The sequence below is a fragment of the Chionomys nivalis genome, chromosome 21 (genome assembly GCF_950005125.1).
Source record: "Chionomys nivalis chromosome 21, mChiNiv1.1, whole genome shotgun sequence".
Lineage (NCBI taxonomy): Eukaryota > Metazoa > Chordata > Mammalia > Rodentia > Cricetidae > Chionomys > Chionomys nivalis.
In genome coordinates, this window is record NC_080106.1 from 30,684,076 (window position 1) to 30,707,257 (window position 23,182).

Below are 23,182 nucleotides of genomic sequence, written 5' to 3' on the forward strand. Positions count from 1 at the left end.
ATGCTGTTGAGTTAGTTCACTAGTATTTAACTGAGAAATTTTATGTCGGTTGTTTTTTGTAGTTGTTGCTGTATTTGTCTAGAACTGTTGAGTTCATTGAATTGATAAGTGCTTCCTAAGTTATCTGAGTACTGGTATTTATTACTGCTGTCGTTTTAAAGAAACAAGCTGGGCTAGTCTTAAACTCCCAGATTTACGCAGTATTTCTGTTTGAGTATCCTGATGGCTGAGATTATTGGCATGTGCCACTTTGTGTGCTGCTCCCATTCTCTAATTCTACTAGTAAAACATGTCTTTAGTACAGTTTTTACCAAAAGTTTTAAAGATAACTCAGGGTTCAGAAAATTCTGTTGGTAAATAGCAGATATAAGGCGTGAGATACAAATGTAGCCATTGTTCCAGAACATCTTATTTGATGATCAGATTGATATCTTTAGGTATTCTGGGAAACGGCAAGCATCTATTACATTTTTCTTCTCCTTGTAGGAGTGTTTCTCAGGAGTTATCAGAGACCATCCTCACCATGGTAGCCAATTGCAGTAATGTAATGAATAAGGCCAGACAGCCACCACCTGGAGTTATGTCAAAAGGTCGCCCTCCTAGTGCTAGCAGCTTAGATGCCATTTCTCCTGTTCAGGTAATTAAATGTTAAAGTTCTTGTCTGTATTTGTTCAGATTCAGAACAGACCACAAACTTCTGCATCTTCAGTAGCAACTTGAGTTTATTATACTTTAGATAGCTGCATGTGTAGCGTATTTTAAAGGTGATCCTTCCATAGGCGTTATAACTGAGAGTAGACTTTAATAATCAAATAGAACATAACTGAGAGGAAAGATATAAAACCATTTATTTAGGTAAATGAAGAGGGTTTCTTTTTAAAATTAGAATTACACTCTTGAGAAAATAAGCACTGCCTTTGAATCTGATGTGTCTTGTTTGTAGCTTCACGGGCCAAGCAACAGTACTAGAGCATAACGACTTGTTATAACTGGGCTCTTCAGCTCTCAACTGAACTGCTCTTTTAAAAACAAGGTACATTTAAGTTACTCCCTGACATCGTCCACCCCATTCTCTTCGGGAGCAACATACTCCACTTCTGTTTCAGATGCACTGAGTGACAGATTGGGGTTTGAGGAAGGAAAGGCACTTAGTGACTCTTCAGTGTCTACTTTAGAAAGAGATTTGCTTGTCATTTCCCATACTCATGAACGTGTGAAGTGGTGCCACAACTAAGATATTTGGAGTATAGTTACTAGATGTTTTTAAAAACAATCTCTGAATCACACACCTTGTTTTTGTTGCTTCTTTTAAAAATCAGAGGTGATGTTTTTTGATCTTAAAAATTATAAATTCTGATGTTTTTAAACTGAAAGATAATTTCTAATACTTTTATTTGTTGTAAATGAAACAACAGGTTGAAATTAGTTTTGATTTAATAATGTAATATCTGGCCAATGCTATTAATAAAAGTAAATTAGTCAAACAATAGGGAGGGCAATTGTCTTCTAAGTTTTATAGTCTCCTGTGGCTCTGGTACTTTATGGCAGGGCTTAACTCTTTAAACCCAAACTTATATAGTATGAAAAATGACTAGCAGACTTGATACTGTTTTTTTTTAATAATTGTGTGGGTGTTAACATGCTTAAGAGTATAAAGAGGTATTACTAAGAATTAACTACATTTGTGCCATTTTTGCCTTTCCTCAAAACATTTGTAATACATGGTTAATGTTTTTCTTTAGATTGACCCTCTTGGTGGAATGGCATCTCTTAGTATAGGTGGTTCAGCTGCCCCTCACACACAGAGTATGCAAGGTTTTCCTCCAAATTTGGGTTCTGCGTTCAGTACTCCTCAGTCACCAGCAAAAGCATTTCCACCTCTTTCAACCCCAAATCAAACAACCGCATTCAGTGGTATCGGAGGACTTTCATCCCAACTTCCAGGTAAGGGAAAGTTGGGTATGGTGGAATTCTTTGTTCAGTTTTAGTTATGCCCTTGTTAGTGAATGCTAGAGGGTTTGGAGTGACTGGGAAAAGAAGGGTACTTTAAGCAAAAATGTGAAAGAGAGGGCTGGAGAGATGGCTCAGAGGTTAAGAGCACTGACTGGCTGCTCTTCCAGGGGTCCTGAGTTCAATTCCCAGCAACCACATGGTGGGTCACAACCATCTGTACTGAGATCTGGCGCCCGGGCATCATACATTGAGGCCGAATGTTGTATACATAATAAATAAATAAATCTTTAAAAAAAATGTGAAAGAGAAAAGAAGAAACATACTGTTTGATTAGGATGTTATGGTAGTAAATTCTGTTGAGATAGTATGAGAAGACTTTTTTGTTACCAAATGATAGTATATGTACCATGGTGCTCACTTAGTTACTTGTTACATTTTAATGTGATTTTTATTGGTGCTAGGGATTTAGTAGTGGACCAGTCACATGTAATGGTTTGAATTTAGCCTTAAGAATCACAGAGGTAGAAAAGACTGTACATATCAAATTCAGACTTTCGTTCTGCCTGATTTGTATTATATCTGCATAGAAAATACTGGTGTGTCTTTAAAACCTTTTTAATTCCTTATCAGTATTACTGTTTTGTGATTTTATAGTGAAGTAAAGTTTTTATTTTTCTCCTTATACATAGTTACTTCTCTTGTGCAAGCTGTAAGTTAGGACATCAAAACTGAAGGAGTAATGTGTCATGAATAAGGGATGCAATTACTGCTGCTGTATGGTTCTAGATCTGACGATTCATTTACTTAAACTAAATCCAATGGTCCTAGCAAAGCTATAACTGTTAGAGTTTGTGGTTTAGTTGTTTTTCTTTGCTTAGTTTTGGCATTAGAGTTCAGGGGAATAAGTAGAGAATCCTAGCTCATGGTAGCTGTGAAATGGTTCCGTGAAATTCTTTAATTCTAATCATTGTAGTCTTGAGTTAGTAGATATTCTTTGAGAGAGTATACTTTAAACTTACATATTTATTATTATTGTAAATGGGGTGGCCTGTGAAATGGATCAGTGGACAAGGCTCTTGGCCCTGAGAGCCTGGAGATATGAGTTTGATCCTCTGATCCCATGTAAAGGTGGAAGGAGAGAAACAATTCTATAGTTTGCCCTCTCACTTCTGCGCTTGTGCCATGGCACACATGTATTTGTATATATGTCATATGCACACAATAAGTTAATTTTTCTCTGAAGCAAAGAACAGAAAGTACTAACTGAACTTCTGGCTGCCTTCCTTCTCTCTAGTAGGTGGTCTTGGCACAGGAAGCCTGACTGGTATAGGAACTGGGGCCCTTGGACTTCCTGCAGTGAACAACGACCCTTTTGTACAGAGGAAACTGGGCACCTCTGGACTCAACCAGCCTACATTCCAGCAGAGTAAGATGAAACCTTGTAAGTGGTAGTGTTGTCTGTGATTGTGGAGCGTGACTGATACATGTAAAACATTTCTGTGTGTTGTCCTTAGAATTATGTAGACAAAAACATGTACTTTCATGTTCATAATAGAGTCATCATCAGATGGTGTGTCCTTAGACCTGTGGGAATACACAAATTTGAATTAATCAAATAAAAAACTAGAGCTATCACTCTGTATTCTGGATTGCCAGAACAAAATGATAGTTAATAAGAGGGGGTGTCACGTGCCTTTAATTCCCAGCATTTAAGGAAGGTGGATGGCTGAGTTGGAGCCACATTGGTCTACATAGTGAATTCCAGAACACCCAGAGCTATTTAGAGAAACTCTTTCTCAAGTTGGGGAAAGAAGTCAGGAGAAGAATGAATAAGAGGAACAGACCGATTTTTAAGGCCCACTTCCTTAGTAATATTACCTATCACCATAGTTAATGACTCATAAGTCTGTCTTATTACTGGAACTAAACATTTATAATAGAAGAATTGGCAGAGCTAGCATGGTAGTATACACATGTAATTCCTGCACCAGAAGCAAGTTCTAGCTACCCTGATTTACTTACTATATACACATTAGTTCTAGTTTTTTTTCTCAAAAAAAAAAAAAAAAAAAAAAAAAGAGGTTAAGAGCACTGGGTATTCTCAGAGGACCTAGGTTCAATTTCCAGCACCTATGTGGCAGCTTCCAAGTGTATATAACTCTAGTTCTAGGGCATCTGACAGTCTTCTAGTCTCCAAGGGCACCAGGTATGTACATACTTGCAGGCAAAACATCCATACAAACAAAATAAGTTTTCAGAAAGAAAGAAAAAGAAAACGGACCAGGTGTTGGTGGTGCAGGCCGTTAATTTCAGCAGAGGCAGTTGGATGTCTGAGTGAAAGGCCAGACAGAGAGATACATATGAAGGTCCAAGGCTGCCCGAGGCACATAGTTGAGACTTTGTCTTCAAATAACATTAATATACTAATAATACAAACCAACTTGAGAGTTAGTGTGAAAGGCTTGTCTGAATGATAATGTTTCGTGGCATGCTTTGTGTTATATGTCATGCTCTATGTTAAATCCTGTTTTTATTAAATTGGTAAAGATTTGCTCACCATGAGTGGGCTGGGCTGTGTTAATGGTAAATATGTTAGGAGTTGTAGTCTGGTGAACTTTTTACTGCAGTAAGACATAGAAAATACTTTAGTAGAACTGAGTAATTTATTTAGAAGTCTTTCTTGTCTATTAGTAAAATCAATCAGTAGGTAACTTCCTTCAGTCTCCCTGCCTCCCCCCAAGTTAGGACCATATCAGTCTCTAGCTCTCAAGACTTACATATGTATACTGATAGCCTTCCCCCTTCCCACCCCCAACAGCCGACTTGTCTCAGGTGTGGCCAGAGGCCAATCAGCACTTCAGTAAAGAGATAGATGATGAAGCAAACAGCTATTTCCAGCGAATATATAATCATCCACCACATCCAACCATGTCCGTTGATGAGGTGAGTGTCTGGGATTTGTAATTACTTGTGTTTTCATAAACTGGAAGTAAGTGTGCCCTTTCAAGGTTTTTTTTAGAAATTCACTTAAAGTGTTGTAGTATTTCTGTGTAATTTACGAAATTTTAATGTTTGTCTTAAACTCTTTTTTATTGGTAAGTACTTTTCTTAGCAAGTCTGCCATTAAGATATAATAGGAAGACTCTTGGTAACGTTTGTGTTGTGTTTATCTTACTTTTCTAGGTACTAGAAATGCTACAGAGATTTAAAGACTCTACTATAAAAAGGGAGCGAGAAGTATTTAACTGTATGCTAAGGAACTTGTTTGAAGAATATCGGTTTTTCCCCCAGTACCCTGATAAAGAATTACATATAACAGCCTGCCTGTTTGGTGGCATAATTGAAAAAGGACTGGTCACTTACATGGCATTGGGTCTGGCCCTGCGATATGTTCTTGAAGCCTTACGGAAGCCTTTTGGATCAAAAATGTATTATTTTGGTATTGCTGCACTAGATAGATTTAAAAATAGGTGAGTATATAGCTTGACTTCTTTCTTCTTCCCCAACTCTTATCTGAAACTTGAATCTTCCATTCTCAACTTTCCTAGTTCTGGGTAGAATCTTCACTGTGGAGCGATAACTAGTCTATATTACATACACACATGTACACACTTCTACATTAAGTGTATACTGAGCTGTGCCCCCAGTCTTGTTTGGGGGGGGGTAGTAAAATATGATCTTTTCAAAATAGAGGTAATGACTTTATTTATATTACTTTTTACATCACTTTTTAAAATTTTTGTTTGGATCTGTCTTATGTGTATTATTCTGGCCTGGAAATCACAATTCTCTTCCCTCACTGTCCCAAGTACTGGAATTACCAGCCTGTGTGACCATACCTGGGCAGTGTTTTTTTCTGATTTGGAGTGATGATGGTCATGACTGCCTTCTTCCACTTCCCCCTATTGTGGTGTTCATCTCTTTGTTATTAATGGTTGTATTTGTTTGTTGTTTCCCTTTTTGAGACATGAATAGGTTGGCTTTGAGCTTTTCCTCCTACTGTTAAGTTCCGTGGTTGTGTGCTGCACTGTTAACTGCCTGTTGGGCTTCCTGACAGTCTTGTCAAAGTAACAGCGGGGAAATGATTTCATATAGTAGTATCTAGGAAAAAAAAAAACAAATAAAAACCCATTTTCTTTCTGTTCTTACATGAAATGCTGAATGAACTTTTTTTTTTTTTTTTTGGCAGATTGAAGGACTATCCTCAGTATTGTCAGCACTTGGCTTCTATTAGTCACTTTATGCAGTTTCCACATCATTTGCAGGAGGTGAGTGCTTGATCTGTACTGCTTGCCAGCTGGGTAGATCTGTTTGGAGATTTATGAGAAATGCTACTAAGATTAAGGTTTTTTAAAAATAATTTTTCATTATTATGTGTATGTATAAAAGGACATGCACTTTTCATGGCCTGTATGGAGGTGAAGGACAACTTGTGTCGTTTCTCCTCTTTCTTATTTATATATGCTTTTGGAAGTGAAATTCAGTTCCTTGGTGACATACAGCACACTGTAGTGTGTTTGAAGCCAGCGTTCAATAAAAAAGAAGTTTGATGTAAATTTCGAATTTTTAAGGCTTTAAGGAATTTTATTTACAGATAACGAAAACTACTTTTTAAAATCATTTACTTTTACTACTATTTTTTGTGTGCATTGCTGTCTGCCTGCATATATGTCTGGTTACCGGGTACTCTAGTACAACCATTACTCTTAACCACTGAGACATCTCTCCAGCCCCCTGAGACTACTTTTATAAGTAGTTTTGCCAGTCTACTGTAAAGTACTTTGTCATACTAATATTTTATCTTAACAGGAGTTCACGGTATCCACTTGTTTATTGTTGTCAGTATAGGGCAAGGATTAAGGGACAAAGACTACAAGAGAACTTTGAAATTATTCTTATCCTTTCATAAGTGGAGGACATATAAGACAAATTATTCATTTTAGCTGGGTGGAGGTGGCATACATCTTTAATCCTAGCACTTGGGGGCAGGTGGATCTCTAGAGTTCAATGCTAACCTCGTCTACAGAGTGATTTCCCGACAGCCAGGGCTGTTATGCAGAGAAACTCTTGTCTCCAAAATGATGATAATGATGAATGAAACAAATCTCCCTTTCTATTAAGTAAGCCTCTGTATGTTTCCCTCTGTACCCACATAGTATATTGAGTACGGACAGCAGTCTCGAGATCCTCCTGTGAAGATGCAGGGCTCTATCACGACCCCTGGAAGTATTGCACTGGCTCAGGCCCAGGCTCAGGCCCAGGTTCCAGCAAAAGCTCCTCTTGCGGGTCAGGTTAACACAATGGTAACCACCTCAACAACAACCACTGTTGCTAAAACGGTTACAGTCACCAAGCCAACGGGAGTCAGCTTTAAGAAAGATGTGCCAGTAAGTAGGTCTTTTTCTTTTCCAGCTCTGTGCATTATGTAAGCATAAAGATCAGCATTTCTCCTTGTATTCATTCCCCAAAGACCACTATGTAATATTTTAATAATGGATTTAACTATCTTACTAATGTAGTTATACCATATGTGTTTTTCATGCTGATGGAGTCTCTATAATCTTTTTTTAAAAAGTGTTTCATTGCTTTTATAGTTTGTTATTTTTTGTGTGTTTGGTGCTGTGATATATATGTGGAAGTCAGAGGACTTAGAGTCATTTCTCCCCTTCTGGCATGTGGGTCCCAGGCATTAAGGTCAGGCCTTTGGACTTACAGGCAAGTGCTTTTCTCCTCTGAGCTATCTAGCCAGCCTTTCTTCTTTCTGTGATTTTTTTTTTCCCAATGAAACAGCTCAACTATTTTAATCTAATGTATTTTATTACTTCTAGCCTTCTATAAATACAACAAATATAGATACATTGCTTGTGGCTACAGATCAAACCGAGAGGATTGTAGAGCCCCCAGAAAATATCCAAGAGAAAATTGCTTTTATCTTCAACAACCTCTCACAGTCAAACATGACCCAGAAGGTAAGCATGAGATAATAGCTTATAAAATGCCCTCTCCTTTTCCTTGATGGATAGAGGGATTTTTTTTCTTTTTCTTTTTTATTGATTTTATTGAGCTATACATTTTTCTCTGCTCCCCTTCTGTCCTCTTCCCTCACCTTCTGCCCTCTCCCATGGTCCCCGTGCTCCCAATTTACTCAGGAGATCTTGTCTTTTTCTACTTGCCATGTAGATTGGATCATGTATGTCCTAAGAGGGATTTAAAAAAAACAAAAAAAAAAAGCTACCACCGTTTTTAGTTCAGTAAGTCAGATATATGGTGTGAGTCTGCAGTCCAAGCTACTGAGGAAGCGAAGTGAGACAATAACGTTAACACAAGGAGTTTAAGGCCAGGTTTTTCTATTATAGTGATAGAGAGCCTGCCTAAAAACAGAGTGAACAAACTCAGTTTAAAAGGTATGATTTTAACTGGGCATGGTGGCGCATGTCTTTAAAAAAGGGGAAAAAGGGTATTTTTGTAGGAATTAAACAATGTATCCATTTCAGATATTTTGTTTTGCAGTAATGTCATGCTTTCCTGATAAAGTATTATTTATTTATTTTATTTTTGATGGCAGGTTTTTGTTTGAGACTAGGCTTCATTAAGTAGTCTTGGCCAGCTAGAGCTCACTATGTTAATCATGATGACCTCTAAATTCTTCTTCCTCTGCACCACCATGCCCAGCCTTGATGGAAGGTTTTGTTTTATCTTCTTCCAGAAACTGTTTTAAGTGTTAACTGGACCTAGTAAGTACTGTGAGGTAGAGCTCTGAAAAGCATAAAGAACATTGCTTGCCTTCTGAGAGCAAAAATTAAGATAGAAATTTTAAATGGCAGTCTTTAAGATTATCATAAGAAGTAGGTTTTAGGTAGAACATAGTCAAAGAGAGGCAGGGGGATTTCTGTGAGTTTGAGGCCTACATTGGTCTACATTGTGAGTTTCAAGCTATGTAGACCATGCCTCAAAAAAAAGGTATATGTACCTGCACTTGTGAATCTGAGGTGTACTTGTCAAAATAAATGGGGAGAGACCCAGCTTAGTAGTTCAGTATCATACAAGAGTTTAGTAGATAAGTATTGCGCTAGAGTTTATACGGGGCTGGATGCTGTGTGGTGTGATTCATAGAACCCAGGCTTCGTTGTATCTATTTTTCTGTTTGTACTAATTCTTTATTGCCTATTTCATGTTAATTGGCTAGGTTGAAGAGCTTAAAGAAACCGTGAAGGAAGAGTTTATGCCTTGGGTTTCCCAGTATCTAGTTATGAAAAGAGTCAGTATTGAGCCAAACTTTCATAGCCTGTATTCCAACTTTCTTGACACATTGAAGAATCCAGAATTTAACAAGATGGTTCTGAATGAAACCTACAGAAACATTAAAGTAAGAGTTTTTATATATCCTTTAATTTGCTTTAAGTTGATTTTAGCAGCTAGAACTTGAATAATTTGTTCTGTTTGTCTTTTTTAAATATGTTAGACACCCATGGAGTGTGCTATAGACTTTATGATATTTAACTACTGGGTTCTATAAACTTTTTTAAAATTACATTTGCATATGTGTTCATGCACTTATGCACAAGTGTGCTCAGAGGACAGCTTTCAGGGGGTGGTTCTCTATAATGTGGGTCTTGGGGCTCAAACATAGACTATCAAATACCAGAATATCTGATTTGGTGGCTAACACTTTAATTTGCGTCATCTAGCTGGTCCAAAAATTTAATCTTTTAACCTTCTATATTGCTTAAGTGTGATCACCTCTTAGAATTTGTTTTCTTCATTTCACGTATGGCTTCAGTATTTTACTTTTTGTTAAATATAACTATTCAGTTTATTTGTAGCATACCATCTTGGGGACGTGGTTGTGCACAGCCACAACATGTTCTGAGTATAGCATGTTCTGAGTTCTTGGTTTTTAAGAACTAGAAATAGTCTTTAAGAAAACCATTCTGTTGGCCAAGTGTTGGCTATCTAGATCCCAGATCTATTTGTGAAATAGCTTTGGCAGCATAAGGTTAAGCTCTTACTATACTTGTTGTATAAAATTCAACTGTTTCATTTCTAAGCCATCATTTATGTTTGAATACTAAACATTTTCAAGAAACAGTGTAAACAAGATAGAGCTGAGATCATCCCACTGCTGAGTAACTTGGGTCTGGCTTAGGAAGTAGCACTATATTTAAACCTATGGATGGGAATTTTCCCCATTCTTGGTTACGCTGTAGTGCAAAAAGAATTCCTGGCTCCTTGTTGCACAGCTGACTTGTGCCATTTTGCTGGTGCTATATGGAGTTAAGGAACATTGTGTTCAGTTTTTACTATCTTATTACTGTTATCTTGGAAGTTCTCATATACTCTTGAGACAAATTTCAATAATAACCATTTATTTGTTTACTTTGTGTTGACAGGATTCCAACCCAAATGTGTCTTGCACAAGGTAGATTAGTATTCCACCTATTGAGCTTCTTAAAACATTTTCAAAGGTTTGGTTATAAACATAGTAAGATAATATCAATATGATATATGGAATAGATCTACTTTGGGTACTTTCTCAAAATTGATAGCTGACTTTTAGAAAAGATAATAGAATTCTTAGATACAAAGTGGAGAATTTCTTTCATAAAGCTTATTCTTATATTTATAAATCCTATACTATTATAGGTGCTGCTGACCTCTGATAAAGCTGCGGCCAATTTCTCAGATCGTTCTTTGCTGAAGAACTTGGGGCATTGGCTAGGAATGATCACATTAGCTAAAAATAAACCCATTTTGCACACGGTGAGTTTTAAGATGGATATACATGTGTAAAAGTTGACTGGACGAAGTGTTTTAATTATCACTGGTTTTTTTTTTTTTTTTTTTAAGACTTTGACCATGTTAGAATTCTTAATTCTATGTCCATGGTCTCTTGGGCTTGTTTAGGATATGGAAAAGCCAGTGAGGTGTGCTTGCACCCCCTTCTTTTTCTCAGGCAATGATAATGTATTGATTATATTTTGAGAGATGAACTTAGTGAGATACCTTTCCTTGTTTTGTTTTTATTTTGTTTGTCTTTGGTTTTTATTTTTTTATTCTTTTCCCCGAGGACTTCTGGAGCAGATTCTCAAATTCTCAGAAGTTTTGTTTTGTTTTAAAATTTTAGGACTTGGATGTGAAATCTTTGCTGCTAGAGGCTTATGTTAAAGGACAACAAGAGTTGCTTTATGTAGTGCCCTTTGTTGCCAAAGTTCTAGAGTCCAGCATTCGTAGTCTGGTGAGTAAATGCTGAATTCTGAGAGATTGTTAACACAATTCCTAAGAGATTGTAGGTTTGTTCTTTTGCACATACGTCTGCCTTAGCTGATCTTAGCTATTTATAAAGTTAGGTGAAATTCTAACAATGTATTACCTTTGGTATTTTTTCTGGAGTATTTTGTCATGATCATGAAAATGTTGAAATAGTACTAAATAATGGTTTGATTTAGAACTAGCTTAATACTGTAACTTTTCTTTAGGTTTTCAGACCACCAAACCCCTGGACAATGGCAATTATGAATGTATTGGCTGAGCTACACCAAGAGCATGACTTAAAGGTAAAATTGCCTCATCTTGGAGAATTCTCTGTCTTAAGATAATTAAACTTTGCAGTAAAGGCAGACGTTGAAGAGGGCAGTGGGTATTGTACCATAGGATTGAAGGTGGTATATTTTATGAATAAAACTTAGATTTTTCTCTTAAATTCTAATCGAATACTGTAATTATGCAGTTAAACTTGAAGTTTGAGATTGAGGTGCTCTGTAAGAACCTTGCATTAGACATCAATGAGCTCAAACCTGGAAACCTACTCAAAGATAAAGACCGCCTGAAGAACTTAGATGAACAACTCTCCGCTCCAAAGAAAGACGTCAAACAGCCGGAAGAGCTTCCTGCCATCACAACGACAAGTAAGTACAGAAGTCTAGCCTTTTGTCAACCAGTATCTTCTCAAACAATACATCTCTACATAAGCAAGCCATTAACTATCCCACCTTGTATAAAATCTTGTTTGCCTTTTGGTGAGTCTTCTAATAATCAAGTGAGAGTAACAGCTAATCAGATTTCTCTCATCTCTTAAGATATTCTTAAGCAAATGAGTCAATTAATTGTCCCTGTATCATAACCAGACTAGTTTATCTCCTACATTGTTTTAAGTATCAAAAATACTTGAATAACACAATAGCCTGTATTGTTCCTTAAAGGCTAAGATTTGCCAGATCATGTACACCTGCTAGGAGAACATTATTTTAACTCTATCAAGACGATCAGGACTGGGTTTAGAGATGCAGGCCTCTAATCTTAGCCCTTGAGGAGCTAAAGCCAGGGGGGTTGTAAGTTTGACGCCAACCTAAGCTACATACTTAGTTCTCGCCCAGCCTGGTACCCAGTCAAGTAAACATGTTTGTGTTGCATGTAGTTATGTTCAACAGTGAGGTATTGGTAAAATATGCCAGCCACCACCCTGTAGCATTCCGCACCCCCACCCCTAACTCCTTGACAAATTGCAAGTGAGCCTGGTAAAGGCTAGGTTGAAGACAGGTACCCATGGATCTTGTAGATTCACCCTTAAAACACATTTAATCCCACCAATTGGGAGGCAGAGGCAGGTGGAGCCCTCTGAGTTCCAGGACAGCTAGAGCTGTTACACAGAGAAACCCTGTCTCAATCAAAGGGGGAGGGGGATGGGATAAAAAAAAAGTTTCTGTGCTATGAAATATTGCCACTGGTGGACATTTATATACTTGGCTCATAGTTCATGTAACAGAATTTATTTTTCAGAATGGGTGTTATGTGACCTTAAGTGTGCCCCCTTCTCAAGAGTCTAACTTAGTTAGTTGAAGTATACAAGGTCCATATAATGGCCAGTTAATTTTTGTGTGTGGTCAACAAATGTGCATTCTTATCTCTTTACGTCTAGCAACTTCTACAACACCAGCTACCAGTACTACCTGTACAGCCACAGTTCCACCACAGCCACAGTACAGCTACCACGACATCAATGTCTATTCTCTGGCAGGCCTGGCCCCACACATCACTCTAAACCCTACAGTAAGTAAAAACTGATCTCTCCTTCCTTCCTTTCTTTGTTTAAAATATTGATTTATTATATGTGTGATTGTTTTACATGCATGTGTATGTGTGCATCAGATCTGAAACTGGAGTTACAGATATGAGCTACTATTGGTTCTGTAATCAATTCCTGGTCCTCCACAAGAGCAGCACGTGCTTAACCAGTGGGCCTTTGCTCTTCACCAACTGGTTGTGGTTTTGTTTGTTTGTTTTTGTTTTTTTGGTTTTTGTTTTGTTTCCTTCAAATGTCTTTAATTCCAGCACTCCAGACACAGAGGCAGGCAAATCTGCCAGCCTCATTTATAAAGCACGTTCCAAGACAGCCAGGGCTACACAAAGAAACTCTGTGTATGTGTGCATGCTCTATAATGCATGTAACAAGGAAGATCCCTTTGCGTGTAAAAATTGTCTTTGAGTGACATTCCTATTTGTTACTCTTATCCTACCCCACAGTGATTTAATATACTAGCAATAAAATCAAATTTTGGATAATCTACAGATAGGTCAAAGGATTCTTAATTTATGCTTTAGTATTCTTTATTTCTTTATTATTTGCTTTCATTATCATGTCACTTTGGTCTGATATTAAGCCATTTCTTTTGGCAGACTGCAGTTTGTATATAGAATTTCTAAGCCAAAGTCTTCAACGTTTATTTTTATTTTATGTGTATCAGTGTTTTGCTTGCATGTATTATATGTAAGTTACATGTATGCCTGAGGAGGCAAGAAGGGGACACCAGATCCCCTGGAACTGGAATTAGAGACCATTCACAGCAATGAAGCTACCATGTGAGTTCTGGGAACCAAATCCTGGGGCCTCTGCAAGATGACCAGTGAGCCATCTTCTCTGGCTCCTGAGAATTTGCTTTTTGTTGTTTGGAGACAGGGTTCCTCTCTGAAATTGTCGTGGTTGTCCTGGAATTCGCTTTGTAGACCAGACTGGCCTCAGATTCTCCTGCCTCTGCCTACTGAAGGTGCGATTAAAGATGTGCACCACTGTGAACTGATGAGGAATTGCCTTTTTAACAATTAGTTTAGACATAATTTTAAGTTAGAAACTCATGTATCTATAAGCAATAGGTGTTTAATGATCAGCTTTCCTATTAAAATTGAAGGGAATTTTTAAAAAGCATGAATTACAGGTTATACCAATTTATTATTTTCCCCAGCTTTTGTTTCCTGGGGTTTTGCTAGTTTTAAGTAAATGCTGTAGTTTCTATAGTATTGAGAGGATACCAGAGTCACTATCTGGCTGTCTTATTTAAATAAGCTGATGACATGATTTGTGCCTCTCTTCTTTCTCCAGATACCTTTGTTTCAGGCTCATCCACAGTTGAAGCAATGTGTGCGGCAAGCAATTGAACGGGCTGTCCAGGAGCTAGTTCATCCTGTGGTAGATCGGTCAATTAAGATTGCCATGACTACTTGTGAACAGATAGTCAGAAAGGATTTCGCCCTGGATTCTGAGGAATCCAGAATGCGAATAGCAGCTCATCACATGATGCGGAACTTGACAGCTGGAATGGCTATGATTACTTGCAGGGAGCCTTTACTGATGAGCATATCTACCAACCTAAAAAACAGTTTTGCCTCAGCCCTTCGTGTAAGTGGATCATTTTATGTACTATAAAATTCATTACTTGTTTACCAGAGTTTTTGCCTATGTACACCCACTGTTACTACTTTATCCTAAAATAACCTCCCCCCCTTTCTTTTAAATATAAATTTTTCCCTCTTTCCTTGTTGGAATCCATAACCCTTTTTGTGTTAAGGCACACTTTAACACTGATGTCTTTAGATTCTTAAGTTGTGTTAAGGCAAAGGATCACATTTACTTTTCTGTACATAGTTTATGTGCTCAGCGGTGTTTAGCAGATACTCAATTTTCCTAAAGCTTTGTTTGAACAGGGTCATGATCATATACACCTTGGCTGTCCTGAAGCTTATGTATAGAGACCAGGCTGGCCTCGAATTTATAGAGGTCCACCTGCTTTGCCTCCTCAGTGGGGGCATCAGAGGCATTACCACCATGCTTGAGCTGAACATTTTTTAACAAACAGTAAACAATCTAAAATCTGTTATGGGTGAATTTAATTCTAGTAGTTGGATTAGAGCATTATAAAATGATTTAAAATTACTTTGTATGTGTAGTCACCACACATTGTGTCTTCAGGTTACTCTTGAGTCTCAGGTATCACATTTAGAAGTACTTGTTTCTTTACTGTTAACCATTGTTCACTATGTTTACCATAATTGATAAAATGTTTAAAAGTATTTTTATCTTAGAGGTGAATGAATTGCAAATACTTGTGAGTAGTGGCTGGTATATAAGTATATACACTTGGAATGACCTGTTGACTGTACTGCATCTCTCTCTCTCTCTCTCTCTCTCTCTCTCTCTCTCTCTCTCTCTCTCTCTCTCTCTCTTTTTTTTTTTGCTTTTTCGAGACAGGGTTTCTCTGTGGCTTTGGAGCCTGTCCTGGAACTAGCTCTTGTAGACCAGGCTGGTCTCGAACTCACAGAGATCTGCCTGCCTCTGCCTCCCAAGTGCTGGAATTAAAGGCGTGCGCCACCACCGCCCGGCTGTACTGCATCTCTTAACTGTACATTGTAAGATAACTTCTTTTCTTTTGTGTTCTCCATAGACTGCATCCCCACAACAAAGGGAAATGATGGACCAGGCTGCTGCTCAGTTAGCTCAGGACAATTGTGAATTAGCTTGCTGTTTTATTCAGAAAACTGCAGTGGAGAAAGCAGGCCCTGAGATGGACAAGAGATTGGCAACTGTAAGTGTTTAGCATTCATCTTTAAAGTTGTGGTTTCTTTCAATTTGAGGAAGTATCTTATAACAAGAACCTCAGTGACTTTTTTTATTTGTAGGAATTTGAGCTGAGAAAACATGCTCGGCAAGAAGGACGCAGATACTGTGATCCTGTTGTATTAACATATCAAGCGGAACGGATGCCAGAGCAAATCAGGCTGAAAGTGAGAATTGAGGCTCTTTTCTCCTTGCTTCACCTTTGCTTTCTATGTGTTACTGTTGCATGAATACCTCGTCAGGACTAGGGGAGTGTGTCTAAATACTGCTTCTGAAGAAAGCATCCCTAGTATCATTTCATTTTAAAATGTCTTGGAGCAGGTATGGAAATTCTTCCCATCCCCAGAGTTGCTCAGTGTTGGTATAAAAAGTTCATGTACTTGTTAGCTCTTGTTTACCAACTTGCTTTTTCACATTTTCTGGTATACTTTTATTGGTAGCTCCACTTTGATCCCAGCTTGACGGTGAGGGCCTAATACAAACAACATCAAGGGAGAATGCACGACACAGTCCATTTCTTAGTGATTATTGTGAGGCAGGGCTTTCCTATATCGTCTAGACTGTTTCAAACTTTTAATCATCTGTCTCTGCTTCTTGAGTGCTGAGATTATAGCTGTACCAACACTTGAGGCTCTAGTGAAAAAGTTCTTAATAACAGTGACTCTACCAGGAAAATGAGAAAACATCTTCTGTGTAAGTCTATGGGTGTGCATGCTGCCATATGTTATATTAAAGGATTCTATCAGAATCCTAATACAAATTTCTATTTTCCGAAAGTAAATTTCAGCTGGGCATGGTGGCTCATGCCTTTAATCCCAGCAGAAGGAGGAGTATCTATCAGTTTGAGACCAGCCTAGTTTACATAGTGAGTTCTGGTACTACATAGAGAGACCCTTTCTCAACCTCTCCACCTCAAAATTTAAATAAAAAAGTTTCTTTTGATTGTGAAGGAAATTTTACCAAAAAAAGGCTTTCTTCTTTTAAGGTTGGCGGTGTGGACCCAAAGCAGCTAGCCGTCTATGAAGAGTTTGCACGAAATGTGCCTGGCTTCTTACCTACAAATGACTTAAGTCAGCCTACAGGATTTTTAGCTCAGCCCATGAAGGTAACTACCTCACTTGGATTAAATTAAATGTTTGTGTTATGAAATATAATTTAATAATGCATCACTTTCTGCTTGGGAGCTTGTTATTGGGTATAGGGGAATGGAAGCCATTGAGTTATAGGTGATGTTTGTTAAATCAGCATGGTATGTAGACATTGTATGATATTTAGCTCAGAGTAGCTCTTTTTTTGTTTTGTTTTTGTTTTGTTTTATTGTTTTATGATACAGGGTTTCTCAGTAGTTTTGGGGCCTGTCCTGGCCTCGAACTCAGAGAGATCTGCCAGCCTCTGCCTCCCTGAGTGCTGGGATTAAAGGCATATGCCACCACCGCCCGGCCCAGAGTATGTGTTTGTTTCTTTAATTTATACCTACTTTTATTTGAAGGTAGAGTTTCTAAAATTGTGCAAGAGATTTAACAGAAGTTGAGAATATAAGAAAAACATTTCCATGCTTGAGAAGTTGTGACCTGTTGCCCTCTTTGCTTTTGGTAGTTTTCTTTTTTAGAAGGAATGATATAAAGTGCCTTTACTGAGTATGTATTTTGTGAAGGCTCTGTCTTTTAAATAGTTTAAAGATTTATTCATTATTCATACATGTATGTATTTTGAGCATATTTACCTTTCTTGTGCCCTCATTTATTCTCCTTTAGTTCCTCTGGAGCCGAATTTCCTCCCTTTCTCCCCACTTTTATACCCTTTCTATTTACTTATCTTGAAAAGCCTACCGATGGGCCAGAGAAATGACTCAGTGGTGTAATGAGGCATTTGCCGACAAGCCTGAAAACTTGTATTTTCCCCAGGAAGGATGAAACTGATTCCCACAAATTAATTCTCTGGCCTCCATATGCATCCATACACTCACAAATAAATAACTAACCCAGTGAATTTAAGTAGGGCAACTTGCATGTTTGCATGGGTATAGGTAGGGTTTTTACTGGATCAGGCAATTCAATATCAGCTACACCCCTAAAGAACAATTATTCTCTCTTCCTAGAGTCAAGTAGGGGGAGAGGCATCACACCCATCTTGACAGGGTTCTGAAGATTTGCACTCAGGTCTTTATGGTTACACTAGGCTTTCAGGCCAGTGGTATGTTTTTAATAGGAAGAGCACATAGCTGGGCATGGTGACCCACACTTTTAATCTCAGCACTTTGGAAGCAGAGGAAGGAGAATCTTTTTTTTTTTTTTCTTAATTTTTTTGGATTTTTCGAGACAGGGTTTCTCCGTAGTTTTTTGGTTCCTGTCCTGGAACTAGCTCTTGTAGACCAGGCTGGCCTCGAACTCACAGAGGTCCGCCTGCCTCTGCCTCCCGAGTGCTGGGATTAAAGGCGTGCGCCACCACCGCCCAGCGAAGGCGAATCTCTTAAGCTAGAGGCTAGTCTGGTCTACAGAACTAGTTCAGGAGTGCCAGGGCTACAGAGAGAAACACTGTTGTGAAAGGTGAAAAAAAGGAAAGCACAGAATTGATGCTGTACTTCTACTCTGTCCAATCATGCTCTATAACTTGTAAGACTTCTGAGTTGCAGAAGGCTTCCTGGATGACACATGTGCTGTGCTCAGTCTTTTGCATTATTGATACTATACTCTGTGATCATTTATTATGTTGGGGGCTATAGAAGAGAATTTATAATTTGAATAAAAAATAAGCTGGAGAAATATGCTGAGGACAGACTTCTATTTCATTAGTACATTATGCCAGTGAACAACCTTAATTTTTTTTTCCTTTGGTTATTTCTTTTTCTAAAACAGCAAGCTTGGGCAACAGATGATGTAGCTCAGATTTATGATAAGTGTATTACAGAACTGGAGCAGCACCTACATGCCATTCCACCAACTCTGGCCATGAATCCTCAAGCCCAAGCTCTACGAAGTCTTTTGGAGGTTGTAGTGTTGTCTCGTAATTCTCGAGATGCGATAGCTGCTCTTGGATTACTTCAGAAGGTTGGTTTTAAACTATTGCTTATGGAAGGAACTAGGTTTATAGACTCTGACCTGTATCTAAATCTATATAATTATAATTGGGCTTTAAAAATTAATACAAACCAAGTTTTGTTGACACTTCCCCCATCCTATCCCCTTGCTGTAGAATGTAGTTATGGCAGTTAGAAGTAGCTAGATGGGACATCTTTTCCGTATGATAATATTTTGGAAATGATGGTGAATGAATACTATTATATAAAGACATATCTTTTGATTTAGTAAGTAAATTGATACAAGTGTCTGAGGAATGGGCAGATTAAATTGGGAAGCCCTTGACGGCCCACTCCACCCCCCCACCCCCACCCCTCTTCAGATAGGGTTTCTCTGTGTAGTTCTGGCTGTCCTGGAACTCACTTTGTAGAGAAGGCTGTCCTCAAACTTACTGAAATCTACCTACCTCTGCCTCCCAAGGGCTGGGATTAAAGACATGCACCACCACTGCCTGGCTGGCCCTTGACTTTTGACTGCGTAGAGACTTAAGATGGCAAATAATAATGATTAAGTTTAAACTAGATGAAAGTTGAGAGTGAAGATAAGAGTTTTAAGCTTCAGAAATTATGTAGTTGCTTATGTTTGATTTCCAGCTTGAATACTTGGTCTGAGTACTGTATCTTCCATAGTTTTGAATACTTTCTTTTGTCCACAGGCTGTAGAGGGTTTATTAGATGCCACAAGTGGTGCTGATGCTGACCTGCTGCTGCGATACAGGGAATGTCACCTCTTGGTACTAAAAGCTTTGCAGGATGGCAGGGCATATGGATCTCCATGGTGCAACAAACAGATCACAAGGTGGGTAACCTTAGAAAACTAGTCATTACTGGACTAGTTTTATCATTATTTTAGGTTTTAAATTTTATTTTATGTACATAAATATTTTCCTTGCATACATTATATATTGCATGCTTGTATGTCTACTCTGTGTGCTGGGTGCCTGCAGGGGACAGAAGAGGACAACTGAAGTCCCTGAAATTGGCGTGACGAATGATTCTGAGCCACCATGTGGATGCTGAAAATTAAACCTGGGGCTTTTGCAAGAACAAAAGTATTCTAAACCACTGACTCTCTAAAGCACCGTGGGCTAGCTTTTGATATACATAGCCTATTTATTTCTAGATGTCTTTCATTTGCTTACACAATAAATGGGGCTTTGAATTTTTTATTTTTAAGGGGTAAGAATTGTTGGGTGGTTCCAGTACATGCTTTTCAGGAATACATTTTAGTTCATTTGTTTTCAAGATTTCACAGTAGCATTCGTGGGAAATATTTTAGTGTCTTGAATGAAATTTCTCCTACTTCCCAATGTGAAAGCAAAGCCTGGACTGTTAACATTTCAGACAATCTTTCTGCTGGCTGGGCAGTTTGCTGAGAACCTTGTATATGCTAAGCCTAGATTATGCTTCATTATCCCTAGCCTGCTTACTGTGTTAAAGCTTGATACTGTTTTGTGTTGTTTGTTGGTGGTTTTTGTTTGTTTCTTGCTTTGTGTTTTTTTGTTTTGTTTTGTTTTTGCAGTTGTCTCTTTAGATACCTTTGTGTAGAACACATTGCCAGTGTGCTTAATATGGCTAACAGACTGTCTTTTTCTAGGTGCCTAATTGAATGTCGAGATGAATATAAATATAATGTGGAGGCTGTGGAGTTGTTAATTCGAAATCATTTGGTTAACATGCAGCAATATGATCTTCATCTAGCTCAGGTATGGAAGAAATTTAACTTGAGTGAACTAAAGGATTTAGGGAGTGCTATTATTTTAATTATCTCTCTCACATTTTTGCTATGTTTCCAGTCAATGGAGAATGGCTTAAACTACATGGCCGTGGCATTTGCTATGCAACTGGTAAAAATTCTGCTGGTGGATGAAAGGAGTGTTGCCCATATTACTGAGGCAGATCTATTCCATACCATTGAAACCCTCATGAGGATTAATGCTCATTCCAGAGGCAATGCTCCAGAAGGGTAAGGATGGACTGCTTTGCTTTCCTTGTGTGTTCAGCAGTCTCTAAGCGCTTTAGAAATTAACGTACACACTAACATTATTTTGTGACTATTTCACCTAAAACAGAAAGTGTGAATGCTAATTCAACTGCCTTCTGTGCATACAATGACTGATGAGTTGGCACCAGAAACCTGGTTTGAGCACTGGCTCTGTTTAGTGAAATGCTTGTAGGAAGATCTAAGTCAAGTCTTTGGATGCTCCCACCCTTAAAATCAAGTGTATTGATGCACACTTGGAATACCAGTGCTGGACTAGGAAGCTCCAGGTTCTAGTGAGAAACTTTATCACCAGACAACATGGACAAATTCTGTAGAAATAATACCCGAGGTTGTCCTCTGGCCTCCACAAGCATGTGCACATGCATTCATGTACACACACAGGAATGTGCGTGACACAAGACTGGGTATAGTTGTGCATGCTGGTAATTCAGCACTGTGGATTTTAGGGCTCATTGACCAGCCAACCTTGCCTACTTGATTTTCCCAAGTTCTGATAAATGGTCCAGTTGTGTATCTATAAAATAAAAAAATGGTGGGTTAACTGATTTTCACTGTGAATTTATCATACTAGATTGCCCCAGCTGATGGAAGTAGTGCGATCCAACTATGAAGCAATGATTGATCGTGCTCACGGAGGCCCTAACTTTATGATGCATTCTGGGATCTCTCAAGCCTCAGAATATGATGACCCTCCAGGCCTGAGGGAGAAGGCAGAGTATCTTCTGAGGGAATGGGTGAATCTATACCATTCAGCAGCAGCTGGCCGTGACAGTACCAAAGCTTTCTCTGCGTTTGTTGGACAGGTAGAGCTTTTGGAAAGAAAGGTGCTTTTTATTCAACATTAAGTAGGGTGTGATAACTCCAATATTAAAGTTCAGTGTTGTATACCTGTGGTCAGAATTACCTCTATACTCATGCAAGCAAAAATAACACCGCCGTGGTCAGTTAAAATAATATGGCCTGGGTGTTTTTCCTCACTACTGATGATGGCTACCGTAAATTCAGTATTCTTACTCCTTTAGTCTATTTATCCCATTTGTCATAGCTACAATGTATGGTGAGTGGGGTCAGAAAATGAAAAATGAAGCTACAGAATATCATTTTACTAATATAATAGTCACCAGTGATAGATTTTGAGCCAATACATTAAAATTTTAGAATATCCTATTTTACTAATATAGTCACCAGTGATGGATTTTGAGCCAATACATTAAAATTTTAGAATATCCTATGTGTGTAGTTTTTCGAGGCTGGGTTTCTGTATAGCTTTGGGTGTGTGCCCTGGAACTTGTTTTGTAGACCGGACTAGCCTTGAACTCACAGAGCTCTGCCCATCTCTGCCTCCCAAGTGCTGGGTGGGATTAAAGGCTTGTGCCACCACACCTAGCTACCACATTTTTAAAAACAAGATACAATAAATCCTTATTTGGTAGTAGAGTATTTTTATCATATTTTCTTTAGTTTATATGTTTATTGAATCTGATGCAAATTGAAAGTGTTGGAAATTGAGCTGCTCTCTAAAAATCACGTGTACCAAGTGTCTTCGTAAGAAGCACCATGACCAAGACAATTCTTAGGAAAGAAAGCATTTAATTGGGGGCTTGCTTGCAGTTTTCAGAGCTTGGAGTATGCTGGCATATGTGGCACTGGAGCAATAGCTGAGTGCTTCATCCTGATCCATAAGCAGAGACAAGAGACATACTGGGTCTGACATAGACTTTTGAAACTGTAGAGCAGCATCACAGTCATGCAGCACTGCCCCTAATAAATAAGTAAGTAAAAAGAGCCTGCCTCCAGTGACACACTTTCTCCAACAAGGCCACACCTACTTCAAAGCCAGGTTTAATCCCTCTCAAATAGTGCCATTCCCTGGTGACTAAGCGTAAGATTATATGGGGATCATTCTTAGACCACTACACCAAGAATAAGTAGTTGTGGGCTAGAGGGATGGCTAGGCAGTTAAGAGCACATACTTTGTAATGTTCTTACAGAGGACTGATTTAGTTCCCTGTGCTGACATTGGGTAACTCATCCAGCTCCAGGAACAACCCGCACCTCTGGTCTTGGCAGACATCTGCATTCATGTGCACAAATCTGCACCATTGAACATATGTGCACACCAGCAAGCATCCATAGGCACACAAACACAGTAAAAATAAATCTTAAAAAGCAGTTACAGAATAAACTGGGGGAAAAGTAGTCATGGTTCATTTGTATTCTGTTTTTGTTCGTTACTGACTGTTTTCAGTGATGGGAGCAACAA

At 38.4% G+C, this 23,182-nt stretch overlaps 1 protein-coding gene and 2 non-coding genes across 6 annotated transcripts in view; all 3 read left to right on the plus strand.

Annotated features, from left to right (window-relative positions):
• Positions 1-23,182, plus strand: part of Cnot1 (CCR4-NOT transcription complex subunit 1) — a 79,444-nt gene that overhangs the window by 41,670 nt on the left and 14,592 nt on the right. Inside the window, exons 17-39 of one of the 4 annotated variants that reach the window (XM_057753979.1) lie at positions 487-637; positions 1,743-1,944; positions 3,248-3,394; positions 4,772-4,896; positions 5,137-5,423; positions 6,143-6,221; positions 7,110-7,340; positions 7,782-7,922; positions 9,140-9,319; positions 10,597-10,713; positions 11,078-11,188; positions 11,430-11,507; positions 11,681-11,858; positions 12,869-12,999; positions 14,327-14,623; positions 15,666-15,806; positions 15,901-16,005; positions 16,824-16,943; positions 18,694-18,885; positions 19,571-19,713; positions 20,512-20,620; positions 20,711-20,880; positions 21,491-21,743. In XM_057753979.1, coding sequence (XP_057609962.1) covers positions 487-637; positions 1,743-1,944; positions 3,248-3,394; positions 4,772-4,896; positions 5,137-5,423; positions 6,143-6,221; positions 7,110-7,340; positions 7,782-7,922; positions 9,140-9,319; positions 10,597-10,713; positions 11,078-11,188; positions 11,430-11,507; positions 11,681-11,858; positions 12,869-12,999; positions 14,327-14,623; positions 15,666-15,806; positions 15,901-16,005; positions 16,824-16,943; positions 18,694-18,885; positions 19,571-19,713; positions 20,512-20,620; positions 20,711-20,880; positions 21,491-21,743 — 3,688 coding nt within the window. The remainder of the gene's footprint in view (positions 1-486; positions 638-1,742; positions 1,945-3,247; positions 3,395-4,771; positions 4,897-5,136; positions 5,424-6,142; positions 6,222-7,109; positions 7,341-7,781; positions 7,923-9,139; positions 9,320-10,596; positions 10,714-11,077; positions 11,189-11,429; positions 11,508-11,680; positions 11,859-12,868; positions 13,000-14,326; positions 14,624-15,665; positions 15,807-15,900; positions 16,006-16,823; positions 16,944-18,693; positions 18,886-19,570; positions 19,714-20,511; positions 20,621-20,710; positions 20,881-21,490; positions 21,744-23,182) is intronic. The other 3 variants (XM_057753981.1, XM_057753982.1, XM_057753983.1) reach the window with 3 other exon arrangements.
• Positions 907-1,041, plus strand: LOC130864232 (small nucleolar RNA SNORA50). Its single transcript, XR_009055926.1, has one exon. It is a non-coding gene; the product is annotated as a small nucleolar RNA SNORA50 (small nucleolar RNA).
• Positions 10,105-10,240, plus strand: LOC130864231 (small nucleolar RNA SNORA46). The gene has a single exon (XR_009055925.1). It is a non-coding gene; the product is annotated as a small nucleolar RNA SNORA46 (small nucleolar RNA).